The sequence below is a fragment of the Rhinolophus ferrumequinum genome, chromosome 13 (genome assembly GCF_004115265.2).
Source record: "Rhinolophus ferrumequinum isolate MPI-CBG mRhiFer1 chromosome 13, mRhiFer1_v1.p, whole genome shotgun sequence".
Taxonomy (NCBI): Eukaryota; Metazoa; Chordata; class Mammalia; order Chiroptera; family Rhinolophidae; genus Rhinolophus; species Rhinolophus ferrumequinum.
This window is the reverse complement of record NC_046296.1, coordinates 9,188,956-9,215,270: the sequence shown is the minus strand read 5'-3', so window position 1 is coordinate 9,215,270 and position 26,315 is coordinate 9,188,956. Positions and strand designations below refer to the sequence as shown.

The 26,315-nt window shown below is 38.5% G+C and overlaps 1 protein-coding gene across 1 annotated transcript in view; it reads left to right on the top strand.

Moving 5' to 3' along the window:
- The window catches only part of KCMF1 (potassium channel modulatory factor 1), a 67,390-nt gene that overhangs the window by 18,905 nt on the left and 22,170 nt on the right, over positions 1-26,315 (top strand). Inside the window, exon 2 of the mRNA XM_033125077.1 lies at positions 25,098-25,265. Coding sequence (XP_032980968.1) covers positions 25,098-25,265 — 168 coding nt within the window. The remainder of the gene's footprint in view (positions 1-25,097; positions 25,266-26,315) is intronic.

Sequence of the window (26,315 nt, the reverse complement as noted above, 5' to 3'; positions counted from 1 at the left end):
CATAGTGGTTGCAAGATGTTGGTTTTCCAACTAAATGTATAATAAAATAACATGTCTTTAGATGCCATCTCAAGTAATATCACCCTCTTTAAGAACTAGTCAAGTGAATACATTAAGACAAAATAATCACTATAAATAAACATTTGAAAATAGATAAGTCATCTTTCCTTTTGCTAATATTACTTTGTACCTAGAAAACCTAAGAGCCTCTTTAAAAATTATTAGAATTAATGAGATAATTTAGTAAGTGTCTAGGTATATACCTAGAAGTGAGAATTGCTGGGTCATAGGATAAGTGAGTGACTTCATTTTCATTTAAAATTTTATGTTGCACTCACTTTTTTTCCTCATAGAATTGCGTGTTTCTTTCTAATTGTTCCCAGTCTTAACCTTTTTTATATTGTAGGCCTTTTGTTCTCAGTCACATTTGCCTTCTATATGGTGTCTTGGCTCCTCCAAAAGATTTTCATTTTTATTGTAGCTATATCTCTGCCTTTTCTTCATGCCTTCTGGATTTCATCATCCCTAAAAAGGCCACGTTTTGGCCTTTTGCCACGCTCATAGCTTCTTGTTTGTTTGCTTGCTTGCTTTTAAGACAGAAAGATCGAGAACTTGAGGGAATGACGTGAAGGTATACATGTCGGAAGTGGGGAAGGTGGAAGTATCTGCTTTAGAGAGAAGAGGAGAACATGGAGGTGGGCAGTAGACCACGGAGTAAGACAGGAGCCCAGGAGAGGGGGCCACCTTTGTGAAGCCAGCACGGAGTGTGAGGGACCTGGAGGAGAATTGCTGGCCACTGGCTGTTCACTTACTGGGGTGCACTTTAACAGTGGCTTGCAAACTTACTTGACCTTGACTTATAGCAAGAAATACATTTTTTATAGTTCTCAGGAAACACACATAATGGAAACAAAAGTTCCACGGAACGGTGCGCTATAGGCAGTGTACTCTGATAATTTTCAGTTCTGTTCAGTTTCCAAGAAATTCTGATTCAGATCCACTAAATTAGTGATTCTCAGTCCTATCAGATCCAGTGCCTTATTTATTTTTTGGAACAAATATTTTACAACTCTATTGGTTTTCATGAAATAAAGTTAATACATAAGTTATCAACTACCTTAGATGTCACAGTGAAGTAATTGAATGCCTACACCTACTTACAATAAGTATGATTGGATTTAAAGGAAATAAGGTCAGAAGACATACCCTATAAAAATGGAGGAAAATGAAAGATCTGAGATATATGTAGGTACTAGAATAAAAACTGTTAGAATAAATAAAAACAAAATATGATAATAGAAAGAGGGAATCTTACTTGATGTAGGGATAACATAAGACAAATTAGACTGTCAACATAGAGAAAGCTAGTATCACATACTCACCAGTGAGTGTGACCTTATTTATGAATGTAGTGTCAAAATAATTCCCTCTGTAATGACCTGGCACGAGATCAGGAAGTGATGAAGTCTCCCAGAAGACCTGGTGGAATCCACTATCAGCAACCTACATTCAGTCTGTAGTACTTAACCCCCTGGAGAGCCTATCCTGTAATAGGCAATGGGGAGTAGAGGATGGATTGGCAAAGAAACAGTAACAGCCAAGCAGTAGACTTGGGGGGACATTAGAGCAAAAAAGAATAGCAACCTCAAAATAAGTTTAATATTTTCACAGCATAGATTTTTAATCATTTTGCCACAAAAATTAAATATACATATAGTTTGACCTAAATGGGAAATATTTTTTAGTGTTAATAAAATTTAGAAAGAACCCTCTGTTTCATAAGCCCCTGCTAACTTAATAATGTTTGGAAATAAATCTGTTCAGAGGAATCGCTCTTGCCTATTAGAAAGTTATAGCTATAAAAGCAGCCTGGTACAGTTATGCTGTATGGGAAATTCGGCTACTATAGACAGCTTCGTCATCAGGATTTTCTGAAACGCTAAACAGTCTTTTATAAAGGTCTAAATGAAGCAAAACAGTCTTTTCTTAACTTATGGGATGTAGACATGCCTAGAAAGTGTTTACTAAAGCTGCTGCAAAATATTTTATGTTTATGGGGAGATGCAGTTTGATAGTACTATGTGGAAATAGTTAAAAAAAAAAAAAGGTTTTTTTTAATTTCCTACTTGAATGTCTGGTAGGAGATTTGGAATATCTTGTTGGGATGCTGGACAGTTCTTTATTGCCTTTCCAGATGCCTAACAGCTTTGGCACCTTTCTCCAATAAATGCCAGTAAGAGCCCTCCATTTAATTGTGAAGAACAAAAATAACCCTAATCGAGTTCCAGAAAAAATGGCTTCCTGGGAGTGGTACCTGCCAGTGAGAATTACCATGACTAAACTAATTTCACTGGGCCACACGACCTGTAGTTTAAAAAAGGCTTAGAGAAGGCTTTGGGGTCCTCAAAACTAGAAAAATCAGTTGCAACATTATTGCAAATATAAGATTGTTACTTTCCTACTGTTGATGGATCCCTTTCAGTTAGTTTTGCTCTTTCTTTACATTCTGATTTACAGACTCCAAGATTAGTGGTCCTACTAAATTCATTTGACTTCCAATTTAAATGGTACAGTGTTCCATGAAATATGCAGAAATCCTTTCAAAGGCACATTTCAGTCTGTCTAATCTCTGAACACAAACCTATGTATGCATTGATAGAGTACACACTACACTTTTTGAGAGCCATTCGTTGAACCATCTGCCTCCTTGTTTGTTTTTTTAAATAAACTTATTTTGTGGCAATTTTAGATTGATATAATAGAAAAGTTGCAAAGATTGTAGAGAGACTTCCCCTATATACCCCTCTCCCAGTTTCCCCAACTGTTAACATACTTTTAGCACATTTGTCAAAACCTAGAAAGCAGCATTGGTGTATTATTCTCACTAAACTGCAGATTTCTTTGGATTTTACCAGTTTCCCCCCTCATATTCCTTTTCTATCATATCCCTTTTCTACTGCAAGATCCACTCCAGGATACCACATTGCTTTTATGCCTCTTGGTTTTGACCTCAGTAGCTGCACAGAGAACAAGTGCACTACTACTTTTTTTTTTCCTAAACAATTTTTTTTTTAAATTTTATTGGGGGAACAGTGTGTTTCTCCAGGGCCCATGAGCTCCAAGTTGTTGTTCTTCAATCTAGTTGTGGAGGGCACAGCTCACTGGCCCATGTGGGAATCAAACCGGCAACCCTGTTGTTCAGAGCTACTAATGCTCTAACCAACTGAGCCACCCTGCATTACTTCTTTGTGCAGCTGTTTGAAGCTGTCACAAGCCCTCTGCATTGCCTACTCTCAGTTCTTCTGCTAAGTAGCCCTTAGTTTCTAGATTCTTTTCCATTTTGTCAATATATTGTATTTTTTCTCATTTTTAAACAAGACCCCCAGAACTGAATGCAGTTCTTTATGGTCTGACAAGAGTGAAATGTTGTGGAATTACAGTTGTGTACCTCGCATGTCTGTTAATTACCCTAAGCTTGTTTATTTGCTGGCTTTTTTTTTGCAACTGTATCCCATCTTGGGATAGTATTGAAGCTGAAGTTCTGCTTAGTTAATTCACCCAGAATTTTTTATCATATGAATTGCTGTTTAAGCCAAAGACAAGACTTTATGTGATTAAGCCAAAGACAAGACTTTATGTGAATCGCTTTAAAAATTCATCTTGTTTTGGCACACCCATTCACCTCTCCTTGAATTTCTATTCTGTCCTCTACTATTATTATTATTATTATTATTATTTTAAGATTTTATTGGGGAAGGTTAACAGGACTCCATTGGGGAACAGTGTGTACTTCCAGGCCTTTTTTCCCAAGTCAAGTTGTTGTCCCTTCAATCCCAGCCGTGGAGGGTGCCGCCCAGCCTCAGGTGGTTGTCCCTTCCAGTCTCAGTTGTGGAGGGCGCAGCTCAGCTCCAGGTCCAGTTGCCGTTTTTTCTAGTTGCAGGGGGCGGAGCCCACCATCCCTTGCGGGAGTCGAGGAATCGAACTGGCAGCCTTGTGGTTGAGAGCCCACTGGCCCATGTGGGAATCGAACCGGCTGCCTTCGGAGTTAGGAGCATGGAGCTCTAACCACCTGAGCCACTGGGCCAGCCCCTGTCCTCCAATATTTTAACCATTTCTTTTATGCAAAGCTTACAAGTATGTTTTCTGTAATTTTCTAAGTCACTAATAAAAACATTGTATAGAATAGGGTCAAGTACAGGACCTTACCATGGGGAAGATAAGTGGGCAAATAAAGATGTAGCAAGTATGTAACTGAGGAACCAAACAAATGTTTTTAGAATAGGGTAAAGGCCTTGATTTAGTCTCACTTATATGCAAACTGCGGGTGGGGCCTAAGCTAGAACTCTTGCAGAATGAGAGCAGTTGAATTTTTTGGAAGATTTAGGTGCCAAGGGTCGATCTCACCCAAGAATCAAGCCAGTTGTGATTCACAGGATTGTTAGCTTACCTTTCATTTTACCAGTCATGCTTGAACCTTCTGCTTTAAGATTTTCCTGAGCCTTTCTTGAATTAGGAATAGCTTTGAAAATGTGGAGGACTTTAGAGTTACTACTTTTATTACCGAGGATGTATTTAAATGACATACTTCCTATTCAGTAAATGCCTGTTCATATATCATTTCTCATTTTTTTCCTGGTCATCTTTTTCTTAATTTTTAAGAGCCTATTGTTTATTATATTTGTTGCAAATATTTCTCCCAGTCTATTGTCATTTCAGTTTGTTTACGGAATCTTTCGCCAATAAAGTTTTATACTAATACTTATCCACTATCAAATTTACAGTGTGTTCTCTCCCCCGCCCCCATTTATGGATTCAGGTTCCCCGTATTGCTTAGAAAGTCCTCACCCAAGAGGTAATAAAAATATTCTCTTACAGTTTCTTTTAAGAAGTTCCTAGCTAAAAAAAAAAAAAAAAAGTCTAAACAGTATTTGCTGTTTTTAAGATACATGGCAGTCCTTTTCTTTGAGAATGGAATTTTTGTTTATGTGTGAGAAATGTGTCATGCATTCAGAAGAGTACAAAATGTGTGTATTCAGAAAAAGATAATAAAACAAAGATCCTTTTATCCATCACCTATATTAAAAAATAGACCATCTCTCAGACATGTTCATACCACTATCTGGACCTCTGTCTCGATCAGCCTCTTGCCTTCCTCTGTAGTTTAACCCCCAATATAGCTACCCCCATCTAAGCAACATATTGTTCATGAACACGGAGCAGCCAGCTCACACCTTGCTGTGTGAGGAGAGGGCCGTTTACATCCTTGGGTGAATGCTCCTAGGAGAGAAGCAGCTGAACAAAGTCTGCCTCAGCATCCCTGGGAGTTTCCGAGAGGCCCTTTGGAAAAGGCATCTGGTGAGGTCACGTGTGGACCAGGGAAGGATTTCCAGCAGAGATGTGGTCAGAGGATGGCTGCTCACTGTGGCTGACCCCCAGCTGCCAGGAGCAGGTCTGAGCGGAACATTTGGGGGGTGAAATGAGGGTCCTCAGCTGAACCTCTTCTAGAGGGGAGAACAGGAACTTCATCAGCTCTCGGTCATGACAAGCAGCTGAGCCTTGGCCAGACTCCCCAGGCATCCTTCTGTCCTCAGGTCAAAAAGAAACAGTATAACATTATATGAGTGAGTGAGTAGTTGATCCTTGTTATTTTGGGTAGTTATGTTTTATGAAGTTGCCATGAACTCTGAATTAGCAAGTACTGGTCCTAGGGGACATTCAGGGTTAGGTTCCTTCAAGCCTCTGATCGCATTTTCATTGACAGATCCACCTTGTTTTATGTATGTTTCTGTTGAAAGACATCTTATTTAATATATGGTGTTCATTTATGAACATAGAACTCACAGCCAACAGCTCGATAACTCGGGCCTGAACAAAGCTTGTCTAACACATATTTTATCTGTAAGACATATCACAGCCCCGTGCTTGGGAGCATCAGGCAGCACCTCAGCACTACAGTGAGGGCCCGTTTGAAACAGTAAAGTCACCTACAAACAGTACAAAAAGGTGGAAAACATGGCACTAAACAGACCGTGAAAAGGACACTTGTTTACAGTATGAGTGCTGAAACAGGAAGGCAGACTGATGACTTATTTGACCTCAGCTGGAATGTGGGCATTGGGTGACTCAAATGTGCACAAGTGACTGTGAAAGTACTGCCAGTGCTGATACTGTGTGTGTGTGTGTGTGTACACACACAAAAAACAAATTAGGATGTTAGAAGTCAGGGTAGTAACCTGGGGTGGTTACTAGAAGGAGCGTAAGGGAGCCTGTTCTGGTAATTTCCATTACTTGATCTAAGTGTTGGTTACACAGGATGTGTTCACCTTGTAAAAACAAAGCTGTGTATTTATGATTTGTGTACTTTTCTGAATGGTGTTATACTTCAGTAAATAGTGTAAAACAAGCAGTACAGTGGCCTCAGGACCTGGGTGATGACCACTCAGCATATGTGGCTCTTGACTGTCCCTGCCCCGTGTGGACAAGTTGCCCTCTTCTACTCCGTGACCGTCATTCTGGGGGTTCCCACTTCATCTCCCTGGTGATTTTCATTGCTCTCTTGTGTTGGATCTCCTGTTCCCTTTTCTCTTCTCTTCTGGTAACATATACGTTGGAGTTTCTGGGGAAAAGGTGGGTGCCTGGGAAATAATTTTTAAAAGAACTTAGCACATCTGAAACTGTTGTTATATTACCGATACTTGAATGATAACTTGCCAAAGTATAGAATTTTAATTTGGGAATTCTTTCCCTCGGGCCTTCGATGACATTACCGCTGACGTCAGGACAGGCTGGCACTGGCGATGTCCGTGTGTGACCTCCACTCCCGCCCCGCCCCGCCCTGTCTCCTGGGAGCGGGTGCACGCCCCTTTGCGCCCGCCCGCCCGCATGAGGTGGGGTGGCTGTAGTCCCTTTGGTCCGTTGCGTTGGGTGCTCCGTGGGCCCTTCCGACGAGCAGCTCATGTCCCCTTGTCTGGGAATGTCTCTTGTGTTGTTCTGTCGGTTATGTCCTGTCCTCCATTTTTCCCCTTCGGTAGATGGAAACTTCTACATTGCTTTTCCAGTTTTCTTCTCTTTAATGTTCTGTTCTCTCCTCCCGCCTCCTAGAAATAATTTCGTTACGTAACTCCAACTCCCCATGCTAGGATTCACTTTTCTCCAGTCTCCTCATTTACCGCTCATTCATCTGCTTTACAGCTTCCAAAACTTTGTTGCCTTTGCTGACTCTTATAATCCCTATCATTATGAAATTGTCTTTTTTCAATTCCAATATGTCAACAAAAGTTCACTGCCACCAATCTAATGTCAACAAACATCCGTAATCTGGGGTTGCAAAAAAGGAGAAACTTGATTCAAGAGAACAATTTGCAAACCAGGGAAACAGCCTCTGGTGGAAACCAAAAGTGTGTTCCATTGAGACAAAGGGGAGGGTGCATTTTATCAAGAAATATCCCTGGTTCCTGATTGGTCTATTTTATGCAAATGAGGAACCCAAATTTGCATGGTCTGATTGGTCCAAATAGCACTATCCTGATTGGACAGTTTCTTGAATTCTCATTGGTCGTTATGGAGCTGTTCTGGTTGGTCAGTATAACACAAATGAGGATACAGCTGCACAGTTTGTCTTGGATGGGGCAGGTCTCAGCCCATTGGTCAAAAGACTGTCCCAGGAAGTCCTGTATAAAGGTTATAGACTCCGAGGGCAGGAGCACAGTGCGAGAGGCTGAAAGGCTCAGTCTGTACCTTTTCCCTGAAATGCAGTGTGCGTGAGAGGCCTCTGTCAGCAATGGCTGCTAGTCTTGGCTTATGAATTTGTGCCCTGTTAACCATGAAGAGTCCTTCTTGGCAGTTAGAGTCCTTCTCGAGGTTCACAAATACTAAATTTTAAGAGTTTCAGCAAACAACAAAATTAAATCTTACTTTATTATCTGTTCTAGACCTCGTCTTCACAAAATACTGGCTCAGTCTCAAATGCCATTGTTTAATGCAATGCAGTAACCACTAGCCATGTGAGCATTTTGAAATGTGGCTAGTGTGGAACTGAATTTTAAATTTTAGTTCGTTTTAATAAATTACATTTAAATAGTCACATGTGGCTGATGGGTGCCATACTGGACAGTGCAGTTCCATTGCTGGTAAAGTAGGAGTAGGAGTATAAATTCTAGTTAATACATCTACGATAAGGAAAATTTTTTTCCTGCTTTCTTTTCCTTGGTTTATTTATTCATTTATATCAGTATGGATTGTCCATATATCAGTATGGACACATGGATTCCTATATTACTTAATGGATTCTAATCTATTACTTTTTATTATTTATTTTGATGCTCGAAATTGTGCCAGATTTGGCCAGCGGAAACTCCTCCAAGCTTTCTTTTGTTTCCTTTTGGGGAAATACCCATTGTTCTCTCTGGATCATTCATTCCAGAACTGGTTTTTAGGCTCATGTCCTCGCCCTGCCTCAACCCTTGGAATCATCCATTTCTCCTGAGCTCAGGTTCCTCTCAGTGGAGGATGCTGTTTGGAAACCAAGATCTGGGTGCTTGGTGGGCTCATTGCCACTGGAGCGTCACTGCTTTTGGACACTCTCAGCTGACAAGGCATTTTACTGGCTAGCGGCTGTTGCATTGGACACTACAGATACAGATATTTCCATCATTGTAAAAAGGAAAAGGATGGGGTTGCCAGATTTAGGAGTTCAGAGCTGTGCACCCATGTCCCCAACCCTGTCCATCTCCATACAGTTGATGCTTTGCCTTCTGAGTGGGATACAGTTGGCAGGTGAGAATGCCAGAAGAGGTTGCTGCTGAAGGGATGCTTTCTCTCTCTCTTTAGGGCCTCCCATTGCAGAATGTAAACTAGAAGCCAGCTGCCAGTGGAGGGTGAATTGAGTTTGCAGACCCTAGACCATGTTTTCTCAACCTCAGCATTGACGTTTTGGCCCCGGTGTTCCTGTGCTTTGTATAATGTTTAGTAATGTCACTGGTCTCTCCTGACTTGATTCCAGTATCCCCCGCCTCCCCAGTGTTTCCATACATTGCCAGATGCCACCTGGGGGGCACAATGGCCCCTGATTGAGAACAGTCTCCTAGACCAGTGTTGCAAAGAGGAATATGCTAGAAGGGTAGGCTTGGAGCTGAGAAATAGTAGTAATAACCAGCACCCTACTTTACTCAGATGTCCTTGAAATGTGAAGAAAGGAAAGAGAAATTAGTGTTTATGTGCCTGTGACAGCCCTGCAACGCAGATTATTATATGCTATTTTTTCCCCCTCTAATTGATGAGGGAAGCAAGACCAATTAAGCAGTCTCTTTGCATACATGCAAGATTCAAATCCTTGCTGATAAATTTATTGTTTACATGCTCTTAAAATTTGCTCTTGAATTTTCTGGGTTGGAATTATTGCCAAACTCTTTAAGAGGGTGAACTGCTCTTTTGAGTGTTGCATTTCAAAGTCATTATTGGTGTATTGTCAACCGGATGCATTTTCTGGATCGTGCCTTACTGGGGACATACTGCTTAAAAACATGGCTGGAAATGTTCATAAAGGGAAGAAGAAATATGAATAACATTTATATTCAAGCCAATGTTTTGGTTTTTGGTTTTGGATATTTATATTTGAATACCAGTTAACTTGATTTCCTAGAGATTTACTTCAGACTGTATAAGCTGCTAATTTTCCCAATTTGTTTTTATGCCTAGTCCTTTCTTTCTGTTTCATACTATCACTCTCTGGTAGAAAGACATGTCCTCTCTCAAAGGAAATTTCCCAAAAATCAGCCTAACCAACTGTTCACAATACCTTTTAACTTGCATGTGTCATGGTCACCTCCACCTAACATCTAAAGTTAGGCTAGTATGTTTCCTAAACCAATCATAAACTGCTTCTTCTCTTCCAGTGCTAGAGCGTTCTCTGTACATAGTGTTAATTATTCCTAGTCCTCTCCAGAGTTTTATGTCTGCGACTGTAGGTCCCTTTAGTTTAAAATCAGCAAAAGAACTGGGGCAGACATAAAAAAAAATGTAACAGTTGAAGGTAGGATTTTTGAGAACCTGTTACATTTTATTAGTCTATAAAAGAGGAGAAAGCAACTTAATTCTTGTCTCAAACTATATTGTGGCTTTCTGAGGGTAACTGCTCTATATGTAGGGAACATGGAACAAAGGGACCTGAAATTGTATTTCAAGTGTTTTGAAGCGAGGGTACCTCAAGGACTGCTTGGTATGAAGAGTTGTGTCAGGGTGAGGCTGATTGTGGGGTTCTGTTGTACTCTCCCAGCAGAACAGGTCATCTTGTGTTGGTTTTATATGTTGGATGTGTTTCCATATTTCTGTGTCCCTCACTCTTCATACTGTATTTTAATTGCTTGTTTATTTACTTTTATTCTCTATTAAACTTTAAGCATTAAATGAGTATTATAGGTGCTCAAACTTTTTGTTGATTGATGTTGTTAAGGTAAGCTAATGTGAAATTATCTCCTACTATTGATCCAGGACAAGTCTTTTATAAAAAAAATTTTTTTTTTTTTTATTAGGAAATATTGGGGAACAGTGTGTTTCTCCAGGGCCCATCAGCTCCAAGTCGTTGTCCTTCCGTCTAGTTGTGGAGGGCACAGCTCAGCTCCAAGTCCAGTCACCGTTTTCAATCTTTAGTTTCAGGGGGACAGTCCACCATCCCATGTGGGAATCGAACTGGCAGCCCTGTTGTTCAGAGCTCTCGCTCCAACCAACAGAGCCATCCGGCCACCCCCAGGGCAAGTCTTTTACACTGTAATAGAGTTGTTGTGTGCTTTATTTAACTAGGAATTTATCACAAATACATTGCAGACATTTCTAGCTCATACCTTAAACAAATACCATTAAACAGTATGTTTTCTGCTCCCTTCTTATTCATCTTGTGATACATTAAGGTTTTCTATATTTTTCCCCTTTTCCCTCAGTTACAGAAGTGTTTAAAAGCATTTAAACCATAGGCCAGGCTGTTCCGAGAGGTAAAAATCCCATGAAGTATATTTTACCCTCTAGTTTTTTGAAATAACATTCTTCTTTCTCACAAATATATGTAGTCTGTCTTTCTGGGCAAGAAGTCCCCTACTGCATTATTTGGTCGAGTATATGATGGGAACAGCAACTTGACCCTGTTGGCAGTGCCCAGTAGTACGAACTTCATGTTGCCTGTGAGTTGTCTAGCATGCCCAGGTCCTATACTGGGCTTGGGAGAAGTCATTCTGTGAACGCTTAGCCGGGAACTCAGTGACTGGTTTATACTTTAGCAGATGAAGGTACAGAATCCAACTCTGGGGCCTCCAAAAGGTAGTTTCATTCCATATGTAATTTCACTAGGTCAACTGTTCTACTCATTTTATACCTCAACGTAGAACCACCCATGCTGTTTTCTAAAAGTCATGTTCCATGTTACAAGTTACTTTACAGGTTGAGATGGGATGGGGAGTTGGTCCATGTTGGCTGTTTGGTTTTTTTTAATAAAATATTTTAAACATATAGAAAGAAATAAGGGTTTGTTACAGGCGAATTCCACTTTATACCCTTTCTTGATTCCTTCCCTTTCTCCCTACTTCTCAGAAGTCATCACTTCTTGCAGTTGGTAAGTGTCCTTTCTAGCCACATTTCCACATATGCATGTGTCCATAAATAATTATAGAGTATTGTGTTGTATATTTTAAAATTGATGTGTTTCCATATAGTATGTATCCTTTTACAACCGGCTTTTGTGGGGACTTATACACGTGTTGATATATATAAGTCTGGTAGTTCACTGGAGTGCAGTGTTCTAGTATTTCTTTATGTGATTATGTTACGTGTCATAGGTTGTTGATTCCCACTTCTGAAAATCTCTGAAGGCCAAATTTCCTCATATGTTTGAAAAGACCAAAGATGAAAAAATGAATTATGTATATTTGATTATATGTATATTTGCTGAGATTTGAAGGAGTGAGACCAGACATATTTCTAACTTACTGAAATTTTAAATAAAGGAGATGGCCATGTATTTAAACATTTACTAATAATATAAGGTATGGATTTTTCAAGAAGTTGAGAAAGCACTACTCTAGAGTAAGAACTTACAAAATAGTGACTTTAGGTAGAGCTGTGTTTGATTATCAATCTCTTGAAATAAATATCTATAAGCACCTGCCTCAAAAGTAATTCCAGGATCAGGATTTCATTTTAGAGAAGTTATGTGATTGGTAAAACTGGGGTCTCTTAGAAAATAGAGTTAAGGAAATAAAAAGTTCTAAAGACATCCACTTCTGAAAAAAAACAAAACAAAACAGATGTACTGTTGTCAAAGACATGCTTCAACAGCTAATCCTTCATCCTAATCACCGGTTTACCACTCGATGGCTGTGTGCCTTTGGAGCAAGTTACCTAGTGCCTCAGTTTATTCATCTGTAAAGGAACAACAGTTCAGTGACCAAGCCTTTAGCGGCGGCCTGGGGTGTCAGGGTCAGTTAAACACTAATTGGTTATTGAGGGAACATTGCTGGGTAGAGATGATCTGAGGGAAAGTGTCCTGTGTCGTGTTAAACCTTTTTAAGAGTTTTGATTTTTTAGACCAGCTCCTACAGGTTTGAAATTTAATGCCTTTTTTTTAACTAATATTCTCCTTTGCAAGTCTCTGCGAAATGCTCATGTAATCACTAGACAGTTTCATGAAAATTGCCTGCCACCTTCTTTATGAGCACTTGTCTTTGGCAGGGCTGGAGCTCTCTCTGCCTTGCTCCATAGACCTGCATAGAGGGTCTTCAAAACAAAGCAGTTGTTTCTGTGCAGTGTGCATTGCTTAAAGCAACTAAACTCACTTGAACATAAGAGGTCTGACAATTAAGTTCGCGAACTTATCCTAGAAAAAGTGCTACATCCCTCATTGCTGAATATCACTACAGTCACTCCCCTTGGGAAGCTATGCACCAATGCCAGCACCTAATCCACCCTTCAAAGCAATTTTGGAACTCCTTTTTTCTGGAATGGCCATCAGAGCTGTCATCGTGTTTACTCTTGATGTCCTGAATGTCATCAAAATGGCTTCTTTCAACATTTCCTTTATCTTCAGGTAAAGAAAGAAGCCCTTGGGGCCAGATCAGGTGAGCAGGGAGGGTGTTCTAATACAGTTATTTGTTTACTGGCTAAAAACCCCCTCACAGACAGTGCCGTGTGAGCTGGTGCATTGTCATGATGCAGGAGCCGTGAATTGTTGGCAAAAAGTTCAGGTCATCTAACTTTTTCACGCAGCCTTTTCAGCACTTCCAAAAAGTAAACGTGGTTAACTGTTTGTCCAGTTGGTACAAATTCATAATGAATAATCCCTGTGATATCAAAAAAAGTTAGCAACACTGTTGCAACAAGTTCACGAACTTAATTGTCAGACCTTGTATATATGAAAATATTGGGGTTTTATTTTTGTATTTTTACATATAAAATTGTTAACACAAAACTGTGGCAGACAACCACCTGTTTTCCCATCAACAGCCCCGTCGTTTGGTACAGCTGGCAACCAAGCTCTCCTGAGCTGATGTAGCTGAATTCTAGCCGATGCCTAGAAGTACTTGGTGCAGCATTTTTCCTCCTTAATTTTTTTTTTCTCTTAAAAAAGGAAACAAGTACCTGTTGTCAGTCCGTTTTCCCTCTTCTACTTTCATCATTCTGTCATTCTTACATCAAGAAGTCTATTATAGACACATTAAGCCCTTTCCCCCTTCTTTCTTTTTGAGCTCTTACCTAATTACTCTAGGAAAATGTCCCCTTTTCATTCACTTCATTCATTCAGCAGATATTCATTGAATTCCTACTTTGTCCCAGGCACTCCTTATACACCTCCTCTTCATTCATTTTTGTGTGAGTCAGAAATCAGCTCTAATCATGCCTGAGTATAACAGTAGATTGAGTGATATAGAAGCTTCTTTATTTCCAGATAACAGGTTCTGAAAGCCTGTTCCTAAGCTCACTCATGAGCATGTCCACTAAGATAGGTTTCTGTTTGCAAGCCAGAGATGCGTTTCTCTGAAATAAGAAGGTAGACCAGTTCTTCAAAACCAAGCAAACCAATGAATTGTTCCAAAATGCACCAACTTTCTTTACATCAAAAAGTTTTTAGAGATTAAACTTCCCTCTTTGACAGAATGCATAAGGAACTCCTTAAATATAATGTCCAACCCCTGCCTTTCTATCCACCTTTTTCGGGCAGATTTGAACTGGCTTTAAATTGTCCATAACCAGGAATAAAGATTATCACACTTTTTTTTCTTTCAGATTTTTCTTTGTTTGTTTTTTTATTTTTTTATTGGGGAATATTGGGGAACAGTGTGTTTCTCCAGGGCCCATCAGCTCCAAGTCGTCGTCCTTCAGTCTAGTTGTGGAGGGCACACCTCAGCCCCAAGTCCAGTCACCGTTTTCAATCTTAGTTGCAGGGGGCGCAGCCCACCATCCCATGCGGGAATTAAACCAGCAGCCTTGTTGAGAGCTCGCACTCTAACCAACTGAGCATCTGGCCGCCCCTCTGGCAGCTCAGCAGCAGCTCATTGTCTTCAGTCTAGTTGTGGAGGGTGCAGCTCACTGGCTTACGTGAGAATCGAACCAGCAACCTTGTTGTTCAGAGCTCGTGCTGTAACCAGCTGAGCCATCCTGCCACTCTTACCACACTTTCCAACTACCTCATGGTTTTGTTGGGAATATTAGTAAAGTAATATCTGTAAATTGTCTGGAACGTAAGAAATAATGATGAAAGTTGCTACAAATAGAGCTAGAGAATTTATTAGCTCTCTGTAGCAGAGATTCTAATTCATAGCCATATTCTGGCACATAATAGATATACAAGGTGTGACAATTAAGTTCACGAACTTGTCACCGTGCACTTACATTGGCAGCACTGTACAAACAGCTTGGTAAGGTTTCATAACCTTGGCATATCAGTGTCTCACAGCTGTGTATGTGTTGACGTGTGACAGTGTCTTGCTGAGTGGCGTTCATTATTGTTGGCGTGTTTTTGTGTGCCATCGCGAAAATGTCTCAGCTTGAATTAGAGCAACAAACAAGCATTACATTTCTTGTTAAACTTAAGAGTGGAAGTAAAAGTAGGGACATGTTAGTCCAAGTTTATGGGGATAATACCATGAAGAAAATGGCAGTGTACAAATGGATTAAATGTTTTTCTAAAGGGAGAGAACGTGTCACTGATGAACAGATCAGGGTGGCCAGTAATGAGCAGAACTGACAAAAACATTGCAAAAATTCGTCGAATTGTGCATCAAAATCGTTGGCTGACTATGAGAAGCACAGCAGAGCAAGTAAACATCACTAGAGAAATAGCTAGGAAAATCTTAACTGAAAATCCTGGCATGAGAAAGGTGTGTGCAAAAATGGTCCCAAAGGGGCTCACTGATGAACAAAAGCAAAGGAGAGTTAAAGTTTGCCAAGACCTTTTGGAGAGACAAGACGATGTTTTGGGCTGTGTTATCACTGGTGATGAAACATGGGTGTACCAATATGTCCCTGAAACAAAGCTTCCAAGTGCACAATGGAAGTCAGCCAATTCTCCACGACCAAAAAAGTTCTGTCAGTCCAACTCAAGAGTCAAAACTATGTTGCTAACCTTTTTTGATATCAGAGGGATTACTCATGAATTTGTACCAATTGGTACCAAGCAGTTAAGCAAGTTTACTATTTGGATGTGCTTAAAAGGCTGCATGAAAAAGTTAGACGATAACAACCTGAACTTTTCAACAACAATTCATGGCTCTTACATCACAATGACATACCAGCTCACAACAGCACTGTCACCTGATCTGACCCCCGTTGACTTCTTTCTTTACCCGAAGATAAAGGAAATATTGAAGACATTTTGATGATATTCAGGACATCAAGGGTAATATGATAACAGCTCTGATGGCCATTCCAGAAAAAGAGTTCCAAAACTGACTTGAAGGGTGGACCAGGCGCTGGTGTTGGTGCATAGCTTCCCAAGGGGAGCACTTCGGATGTGACCATAGTGATATTCAGTGATGAGGTATGTAGACTTTTTCTAGAATGAGTTCACGAAATTAATTGTCAGAACTCATGGATACTTAAGTAATGAAAGGATAGATGGATGCTCCTTACTGTTACATATCACAGAACTTGTAGAATTCCACCCTCATTTTATGTGTTAAAATGAAGTAAGACTAAAAAAGCTGAGTGCCAGTACAGAAAGGAGTTTTAAAATGCCAGGTAAATGTATCAGTTTCAAGCAAGTCTACTAAGTGTAAAGAGCACACATCCTACAAAAACCTGCTTACCAATTGTCTCCATTTCCCCCTACTCCGATGTTCCTCTCAGCCACCCAATTCTCTTTCTTCAGAATCTTGTCCTCCCCCAACAGTATACCCTTTCTCATTTCTCTTTCTCTCCCCCTGGAATTTCTTTAACTATATATAGGTATTTTCTTGAATAGTACATTTGCGTGGGTCTCTCTACTCAGTCATCTCTCCTCTTGACTCTCTCCCTTAGTCACATGGCATAGATTTAAAAAAAATAAACATGACATTTGATCAAAAAATATGGTGAGTGTTTAAATTAAAAAAAAATTATTACAGTAAAACACATATTGCCATTAATCCCCCTTTAGAATACTCCCCCTCACTTTGAACACACTTACCCTATCGTTCTTGCCACTTTCTGAAGCAGTTCTGGAAGTCCTCTTTCGTGAGTGTCTTTAGTTGCCCTGTCGTAGCTGCCTCGATGTCCTGAATTGATTCAAAATGTTAAACTTTCATGGTCATTTTGACTTTGGGGAAGAGCCAGAAGTCTCACGGTGACAGATTCAGTGAATAAGGTGGATGAGGACACACCATAATATTCTTATTTGACAGAAATTGCCGTACCCGAAGTGAAATGTGACACGAGTGTTGTCATGATAGAGGATGATTTATGCCACAGTTTAAAACACACCTTTTCTCAACTGTAGCTCATACCCGATTGACTGCACTGAACAAATTGAAACTTGTCACACACGGTTACTAAGGTTCACCACACCACTTGCTATATTAAAGATCCGTGCCTTTCCGTTGGATGGCACTCGCAGCAACGTTCACTGTATTTTGTGATCACATCTCGTATATACAGTTACATGTATATTTAAGATATGTGTGTGTGTGTGTGTGTGTTCTGTCCTACTTCTAAATTAAGTAGGGCTCTTAAAAAAACAAACGAGTTAGTTTATCGTCGCAAGGCATGATTGTACTTCCTCTGTGATTATTTAGTAGAAGGGGGAAACGTTTTCTACTTCTGAACTAGGCTTCCAGCTTGTAATATTATAAAATTTGTCTTAAGAGTTCTTCCTCCAGCAGTTTTGCTTCTGGAAATATCCTTTGATCGTTAGCTTTAATTCTGGCTACTTCTGCTTTTCACAGTTACAGTAGCTCATTTCTTTAATTTTTTTCTGTGTTCATCTAAGATCCTTTTCAAAGGGTTGCATGATTTTTCAACCACCTAAATACAAAGATCCTCTTTTTGAGAATTGTTTATCGTTGTAAAGTTATTTTAGTACCATAGTTCTCTGTGCAGTTCTAAATATTAAAATTATTTTATAGCACATACTATAATGTTTGCACACACCCGTGTGTTTTTTTGGTCACACTTATATGAGAAGTAAAAAGACCTTCTCCCTAAATTACATGTCACCTAAAAATCAAAATAAATTGTCATTGGCAAATGCTTTTATAATCCCAGGCCTTCAAACTCCAGGTGGGGTTGACTTCCTATTGTTATTTTTCACTGATTTTTGACAGACAGCTTGCCTTTATTGACCTTCTCTTTCCACCAACTCTGTTTCCTACCTAAAAATTCATTCAAATCAAAAGAAAAAGCTATAGCAACCTTTGGGGTTTTCGTCTTTTAAAAGCTATAAATAAACCAAACAAACAAACTTCTTTGTTTCATTTTAGAAAACTAAGAAAGAAAAAAGACTTTACATATTATTCCACTGGCTTTTTAAATATCTATTCCCACTAGAGGGCATTCTTTCCTTTGACTTTATAGCTTTTATGTATTTGTTTTACTGAACTGCTAAATACATAGGTAAATGTTGGAATGTGAATGTGTTCAGATGTACTCTTACAGGCACAAGTGGTCAGATATACATCATGCTTTTCATTTAAGTTGCATCTGTGCCAATGTCAAAATTGATGTTAAATTATATTTCCTTGCAATTTTGTCTATATGGTTAGGTGAACTTGATCAGATGGGGAATCGCAAATGCCCCATCATAACTTTATGATGTAGCTTGCGCTTGGTACCATTTTCCAAACTATTGATTCTTGAATTTATTTACGACACAGTAAGGTTAAACCTCGATTATTCTAAGAGGAGTTGTACATCTTATTAGTTAGATCAGTTTTTGCAGTTACTGATATCTTACTGATACCTCATCAAAAGCAACTCTATTCTTCCTATCAAGGAATTGATAATTTACCATATTCCATATATATGTTCTTTTAAAGATTTTCCTGAGCCTTCTGATACCAGATAGAACCACTGTTGTTAACCAAGGGAGTGTGCAGCAAAAAGCTGACTTATTTTCTCTAATAATAGGAACTGTAGATTACATAGGAAGGAAATTTTATTAGTATGTGTTCTGAAATGAATTCTGACAGATATACTTAGAAGGGACTCTGTTTTGAGTGGAAAATCTGGGTCCTTTTCAAAGTTAAGTGAGATTTAATCATTCTAAGTGAGGGTAAGGCAAGTGAGTTACTGTTGAGAAACTGTAGCAAAGCCTATGCATGCTTCTGTATTTATTTAAAGACCTAGAGCTACTTTCAAGTCAGAAGTGGTATGGAATCTTCTATAAAATTAGATGTTGATTTAGGCTTGTGATGACAGATTACATCTTTTTTGTTTGTTTGTTTTTTCAATGAGCCTTGTGCTCTCCCCGGCTGAGGCAGTCTGTTGGCCACTCACAGCGGCTCTCGCCAGCCTCTCATGATGGATGGTAGCGGGTGGCAGCACTTAGCAGCCCACGCCGACCTCCGGCTGCTCACAACAGCCCAGCTCCAGGGAGAGCAATTGTTGACAATGTTAGCTGTGGAGGGCACAGCTCACTGGCCCATGTGGGAATCGAACTGGCAACCTCGGTGTTAGGAGCACTGCTCTCCAACCACCTGAGCCACCGGGCCAGCCCCAGATTACATGTGTTAAAGGGCAGAGCTATTATAATGAGAAGGGGTAGCAAGCTATATAGAAAACTATAGGTTATGAAACATTTTTATTTCCCTGACTTCTTCTTCACAGTACACTAATCACAAAAATCCTCTATCACATACTTACCACCATAGATTATTATAATCTGTGTGACTCTTAGTTACGTTGTAAGAAACCCTGATGTAAACTTACTTATGTAACATGTTTGATGGTATGATTGAAGTATATATTTGTTTGAAATAATGACCTTGACTCATAAAATATGTTAAATGTCTCTTTCAGTGTTTAAGAAGTTAGAAAACATACATTTTAAAAATGATTTTATCAAAAATAATTAATGAAGAAAACCGATTTCCTAAAAGGCCAGCAGTTACTGAACTCCAGCTGGGCAGTAGGTGCAGCCTGACACTATCCCCCACCCTCACCCCTTGGGAGAGCCCTGGGCATTTAGATTAAATAGCTTGAATTAAATCAGAAGAGTAGAGCAGGCAAGGGACAAGCATCATCAGCATCTTTCTACTGAAAAGGAGGCCGTGTTCGGCAGTGTCACTATCCCCAGTCACCTTAAGCTTTGTTCATTTATATTTGTCCGTAGGCATCCCCCCCACAGAAGGAAAAGTCAGGCCTACAGAGTAACGTCAGATAAAACACACCTAGAGTTAGTGTTCAATGCTGGCTTTACCTTCCTGGTACCTTATTAATGCAGTTCACACTACATTTGTTTGGCAAAGTTATTGTACCCAGTTACATTAAATTTTATTCGTGAATCTACATAGATGTTTATACCTTTTAAATATTTGCAATGTTATGCTTAAAGCATTGCCATGCTTGGAAGCTGTTTTGTATAAGCAAATTTTAAAGTACTCCATCTTTTTTCTCAAATATCTTTTCAGTGAAACTTTCTTTGCCCACACTGTTGATCCTTTCTGCTTTCTTTTTCTCCATAGCACTAATCTTTTTTTTAATTAAAGTTTATTGGGGTGACAATTGTTAGTAAAGTTACCTAGATTTCAGGTGTACAGTTCCGTAATACATTATCTGTGTATCACATTGTGTGTTCAACACCCAGAGTTCTCTTTCCATCACCATATATTTGATCCCCTTTACCCTCATCTACCACCCCCCACCACAGCACTAATCTTTTAACTTGCTTTATAACTTACACCTGTCTTCACCCACTAAAATGTTAGCTTCATGGGGGCACAGCTTTGTCTGTTTTGTTCATTGTTGTATCCCTACCACCTAGAACACAGTAGGCGCTCAGTAGTATTTTTTGGAATTTGCTGAAAAGCTGCAGGCTTGATGCCATTTTTTGACTCTCTCATTATGACTTGTGGGGATCTCAGTACAACTTTGGAAATCGCAACAATCTTGAAGGATATTTTGAAGACTGATTGAAAAGGTTATGTATACTATAATTGACATCAAGTTATATGCCAGAAAATGTGATGATGTAATCTAAGTGCATCTGAATAAAATAATGTTAGCACCTTAACACTTAAGACTTTCATCATTTTTTTTCCTCATTTGATTCTCACAGCAAACTTGATAGGTGAAGAAATTGAACAGAGGACAGTAGTGATTTGCCTAATAGCTCATTATTAATGAAAAGTAATCGTAGAGGTCCATGTTCTTTTTAAAATAAAAATGTATTAATTCAGCAAGCATTTATTGAGAATCTGCAGTCTGCCAAAAGAACTGTGCTAGTTTTCCACCTTGAATTGACAGTTGTTACAAACAATTCCAGCTTTGGGTTTTTTGTTTTGTTTGATCGGTGCAGGAGGAGTTTTAAAAATTGAGTGGATTTATGAGAACATTTATCAAATAAATGCAAGGGGAAAGGAGTGGTTCTACAGATACCGTCTGCCAGATCTAGAAGAACTTGACCTTTCAAGATCCCTGAGGTACTTCACACCCTCAGACGGAACCATTGACCCAATTTTATCATTCCTTTGTTTTCCTTTTCTAACGTGTTTCCCCGAAAATAAGACCTTGACAGACAATCAGCTGTAATGCATCTTTTGGAGCAAAAATTAATGTAAGACCCGGTCTTATTTTACTATAAGACCCGGTCATAATATATAATATAATTAATATAATATAATATAATATAAAATATAACATAGATCAGGTCTTATATTAATTTTTGCTCAAAAGATGCATTTGAGCTGATTGTCCAACTAGGTCTTATTTTGGGGGAAACACGGTAGTTTTACATGTTTGATTTCCTAAACTAGGTGTTTTTGAACTTCATATTATATGTATTCTTTGAGACTTTCACTCATCTGAGATTCTCTGACATCCTCACCTGTGGCTGATCCATTATTTTTAAATTCATTTCGTCTGGTGCACATGGACAAAAGATTCCCCAGAGACTATATTTAAGAGTGAAATTGCTGTCATATGAATTACACATGTTTATCTTGACTAGAGCGTGAACAAAATTTTCAGAATGGTTGTACTGATGTATGTTCGCATCAACAGAATAAAAGTGTTTATGTTGCTCCTTATCTTCACTAGCACTTGATATCATCAGACTTCTTAGGTTTTTGCCAAATTGGTAGAGTAAAATGTTAGCTCATGATAGTTTTATTTGACTTCTTTGATGACTTTTATAAGATTGACCATCTTTTCATATATTTATTGATCATTTGTGTTTGTTCTTTGTAGTGGCCATTGAAGTCTTTGCACATTTTTCTGTTGGATATTGGTCATTTTCTTACTGATATGTGAGAATTCTTAATGCATTTGGAACTTTTGTCTGTCATGTATGTTGCACATACCACCATTTCCAGTGCCTTGTCTTTTCCATTACTCTAGGGTATTAAAAGGTGAACTAAAGTCTTAATTTTAATGTGGTTGAATTTATCTCTTTATGATTTGTATATTACCACCGTGTGTGTTTGATTGTGCATATTTTAAGAAATTGTTTCCTGTTCTGAGCTCATAAAAATATTCCTCTGTATTGTCTTCCAGAGGATTTTTTTTTTCTTTTCGTTTTCCTTTCACATTTGTCTTTAAGCCATGTGGAATTGATTTTTGTGTGTGGGGTTCTGTAGAAGAGATGCAATTTTATTTTCCTCACATACGAATAATCACCTGCCCTGACACCATTTATTGTCTGTTCCCTCCATTCCCCACTGGTCTATAGTGACCTTGCTGTCATATAACAGATTTTCAATATATGTGCTTCTGTTCCTGGGCCTTCTGTTCCATAGGTCAGTTTGTCTGTTTCAATACCGGTATTGTTCAGTCTTAATTACTATAGCTTTATAATAACTCTTGATATGTAGAGCAGATCTTTCATCTTGTTTTTCTTCAGGAATATCTTGGCTATTCACGGCCCTTTACAACTTGCATAAAAATTTGAATCAGTTTATTATGTGAGCTTAAAATTATTTTGTGATTTTGATTAGAATTGTATTGAATTCTCAGACCAGTTTGGGGAGAATTGGCATTTTATTTATTATGTTGAAACTTTTACCTTGTGAACCTGGTAGTTTTAGTTTTAAAGTCCTCTAATGTCTGAATACATTTTTACTAATTTGCTTTATTCAGTTTTTTTTACTTCTTCCCCTCCCGTACAAAATTTAGATTTATTCATGGGTACTTTTAAAAATGCTGTTGCAGCATAAGGAATACAGACAGTGGAAATGTAACGGCTGTGTGCGATGTCAGAGGGGTAGTAGATTGAGGGTGGGGAGTTATCACTTTGTGATGAATGTCTAACTATTACATTGTTTTGTACACCTGAAACTAATTTAAAAAAATGCTGTTGCAAATGGCATAATTTTTTTATTGTGATAAAATATACATAACAAAACCCATCATTTTAACCCTTTTTGCATGTACAATTTAGCGGCATTAAGTACATTCCCATATTGTGCAACCACCACCACTATCCATTTCCAGAATTTTCCATCATCCCAAGCTGAAACTCTGTACCCATTAAACAATACTCCCTTCTAACTAGCCCCTGGTAATCACTGTTCTGCTTCTTTTTATATAAATTTGACTCATCTGTATACCTCATATAAATGGAATCATAAATGGTGTATTAATAATACATTTTCCTATCTTTTTTGGAGTGAAATATCAATATTTTATTAAATTGGTTTTCATATTTATAAACCTTGCTTAAAATACTTATTCTAATAATTTAGCAGTATTTGGGTTTTCTACATAAACAAGCATATCACATGTGAATAAAAGGCTTTTCCTACAGTAAACCTGCGCATTAAGTTTTAAATTCTAATTTATTTTTTATATTTTTATGTTGTTTGGTTCATTTTCAGATCTGTTGGTTGCCTCTTTTTAGACTTTTATTTCTTTCACCTATTAAGTATTATTTGATATCCAATTCTGATATAAACTATGGCAGTCTGATTCCACTGTCTGTTGCTGCTGCTACTTTGTACTGGTGCTTTGGTTTTTCTGTGTACGAACCGTCATTCCTTAGATGTTTATTTCTGCCAGATGCTTGGTAGCAGTGCTAATTTAGGACCACTTTAAACTAAATTCTTGACCTGAGAACTATTTGGAGTCATTTGGTAGTCTGAATTTGGGCTCTCCACTTATGAGACGGCCAGGCTGGATTTTGGTTACAACTTTTCTGGAGTTTTTTGTTGTTTCGAGCTGAGTGGGAGGGAGGAATTTCACTAGGACAAGTTTTGTAATCCCCTAGGGAGGATTTCTAGCTCACCCATACATTGAGGATATACAGTAAGTCCTCAATGTCATCAATAGGTCCTTGGAAGCTTCAACTTTAAGCAAAACCAGTTTTACCATAGGCTAATTGGTAATAAATACAAGAGTTGAGTTCCGATGGTATATTTCTGGTCACAAAAACATCACCAGACTTCTAAATAAAGACCCAAAACACTTCTAATATTAACATTAAAATAAATATGAGCTATATATACATTTAAGAAAGATTAATAAAAACAAGATAATGATTTGGCAACCTGCTTATTCCAGTTCATGGTGGTGGCTTGACTGGAGACTCTTCCAGCAGCTCAGGGCACAGGGCAGGACCCCACCCTGGACAGGACGCCCTTCCATCACAGGGCGCATCACACACACCCACTCTCACTCAGACTGGAACAACATGGACACCCCAGTTCACCTCATGTGCACATCTTTGGGACGTGGGAGGAAACTGGAGTCTCCCAGGAAAACCCACGCAGACATGGGGAGAACATGCCAACTCCACGCAGACAGTGGCCCCCTCCTGGAATTGGGCTTTTTTTTTTTTCCTTCATCAGCATTGTAACAAAACTGCATTATGCTGTATTAGGGTCTGCTTTATGCGGAATTACCTATTAGACACTCCACCTTTAGCACTCCTAGTCTTTGCTGCCTGTTCTTTGTCCTGGAATGCTGTGAAATTTTTTTTTTACCTGCTTTGGCAAATAAATGCCCTTCTGCTTTAGTGATTCCAGTTACCAGTTCCTCTTGCTAGCTCATCAAGACATATTTTTTAAATTGAGGTAACATTGGCTTATAACATAAAAATTTTAGGTGTGTAACATTATAATTCAGTATCTATATATACTATTGCGCTCTCACCGCCAAAAGTTTAGTTCCCATCTGTCACCATATATTTGACTCCCTTTACCCATTTCATCCTTCTTCCCACCCCCTTCCCCTCTGGTAAGCACCCATCTGTTGTCGTATCTCTGAGTCTGGGTTTTTTAACATTTCATCAAACACTTTAAGTTATTTTCATTAGGAGTGTAAATCAGGGTAACAAATTCATATTGTTGGAAATACCCATGTCATTTTACTATGTCATTTCTAGTCATTTTGGAAGAGAAATATTGGGTTAAATGAGTACCTTAAAAAATTTATAAAAGTGAAATGGAGAGTAGCCTTTTATAGCTGCTAATGATGTTTCTTTTTTTTTATAGGTGTCAGCTGTGATGCATGTTTAAAAGGAAATTTTCGAGGTCGCAGATACAAGTGTTTAATTTGCTACGATTACGATCTTTGTGCATCTTGTTATGAAAGTGGTGCAACAACAACAAGGCATACAACTGACCACCCAATGCAGTGCATATTAACAAGGGTAGATTTTGGTATGTATTTAATACAACTTTAGTAGAATATCATTTAGACTTTTATGTGTATGTGTATGAAGAAATAAAGACAAAATGTTCTAAAGCTATCCAGAATAGCATACATGAAGCTCCAAATTTATTAAAAATAACATGAATCTTACTTTTACAAATTCTAAGAAATTATTTCTCCTAATCATAGTTTACTTGTTTATGAAAGCCGTTCAGAAATATATGCAACTGACAAGATATGAAATGAAGAGTGCCTCAGTAAAAAAGGAATAAAGTTAAACTGACCTTGCTAACAGTACACAGGTATTCTTGCTCTAGTTATTAGAAAGCGTATTATTTTTACAGTTGATTGGAAGACATTGTCAATCCACAGGAAAGCTATAAATGTTTCATTGCTATAATTTCTTACATGGTCAGCACTTGTTATTATCTGTCTTTTGGGATGTGAAGTGGTACCTCATGTGGTTTTGATTTGCATTCCTCTAATGGCTAATGATGTGGACCATTTTTTCTTGTGCTTATTGGTCATTTGTATATCTACTTGGGAGAAGTGTCTGTTCAGATCCTTTGCCAATTTTAAATTGGGTAATGTCTTTTTATTACTGAGTTTTAATAGTTCATTGTATATTCTATATACAGCTTCCTTATCAGATGAGTGATTTACAGAATTTTTCTCCCATTCCATGGGTTGTCTTTTCACTTTCTTGATGGTGTGTTTTGAAGCACAAAAGTTTTAATTTTGATGTCGTCCAGTTTATCTGTTTTTTTCTTCTTATGTTGTGCTTTTGGTGTCATATCTAGGAAACTATTGCCTAATCCAAGATCACAAAGATTTAAAACTGTTTTCTTCTAAGAACTTTATAGTTTTAGCTTTTACATTTAGATCTTTGATCCAGTTTGAGTTAATTTTTGTATATGGAATGAGGTGGAGGTTTAGCTTTATTCTTTTGCATATGGATATCCAGTTGTCCTAGCATCATTTGTTGAAAAGAAAATTTGTGACCCAATGAATTGTCTTGGCGTTCTTGTTGAAAATCATTTGGCCAGGCAGGAGGGAAA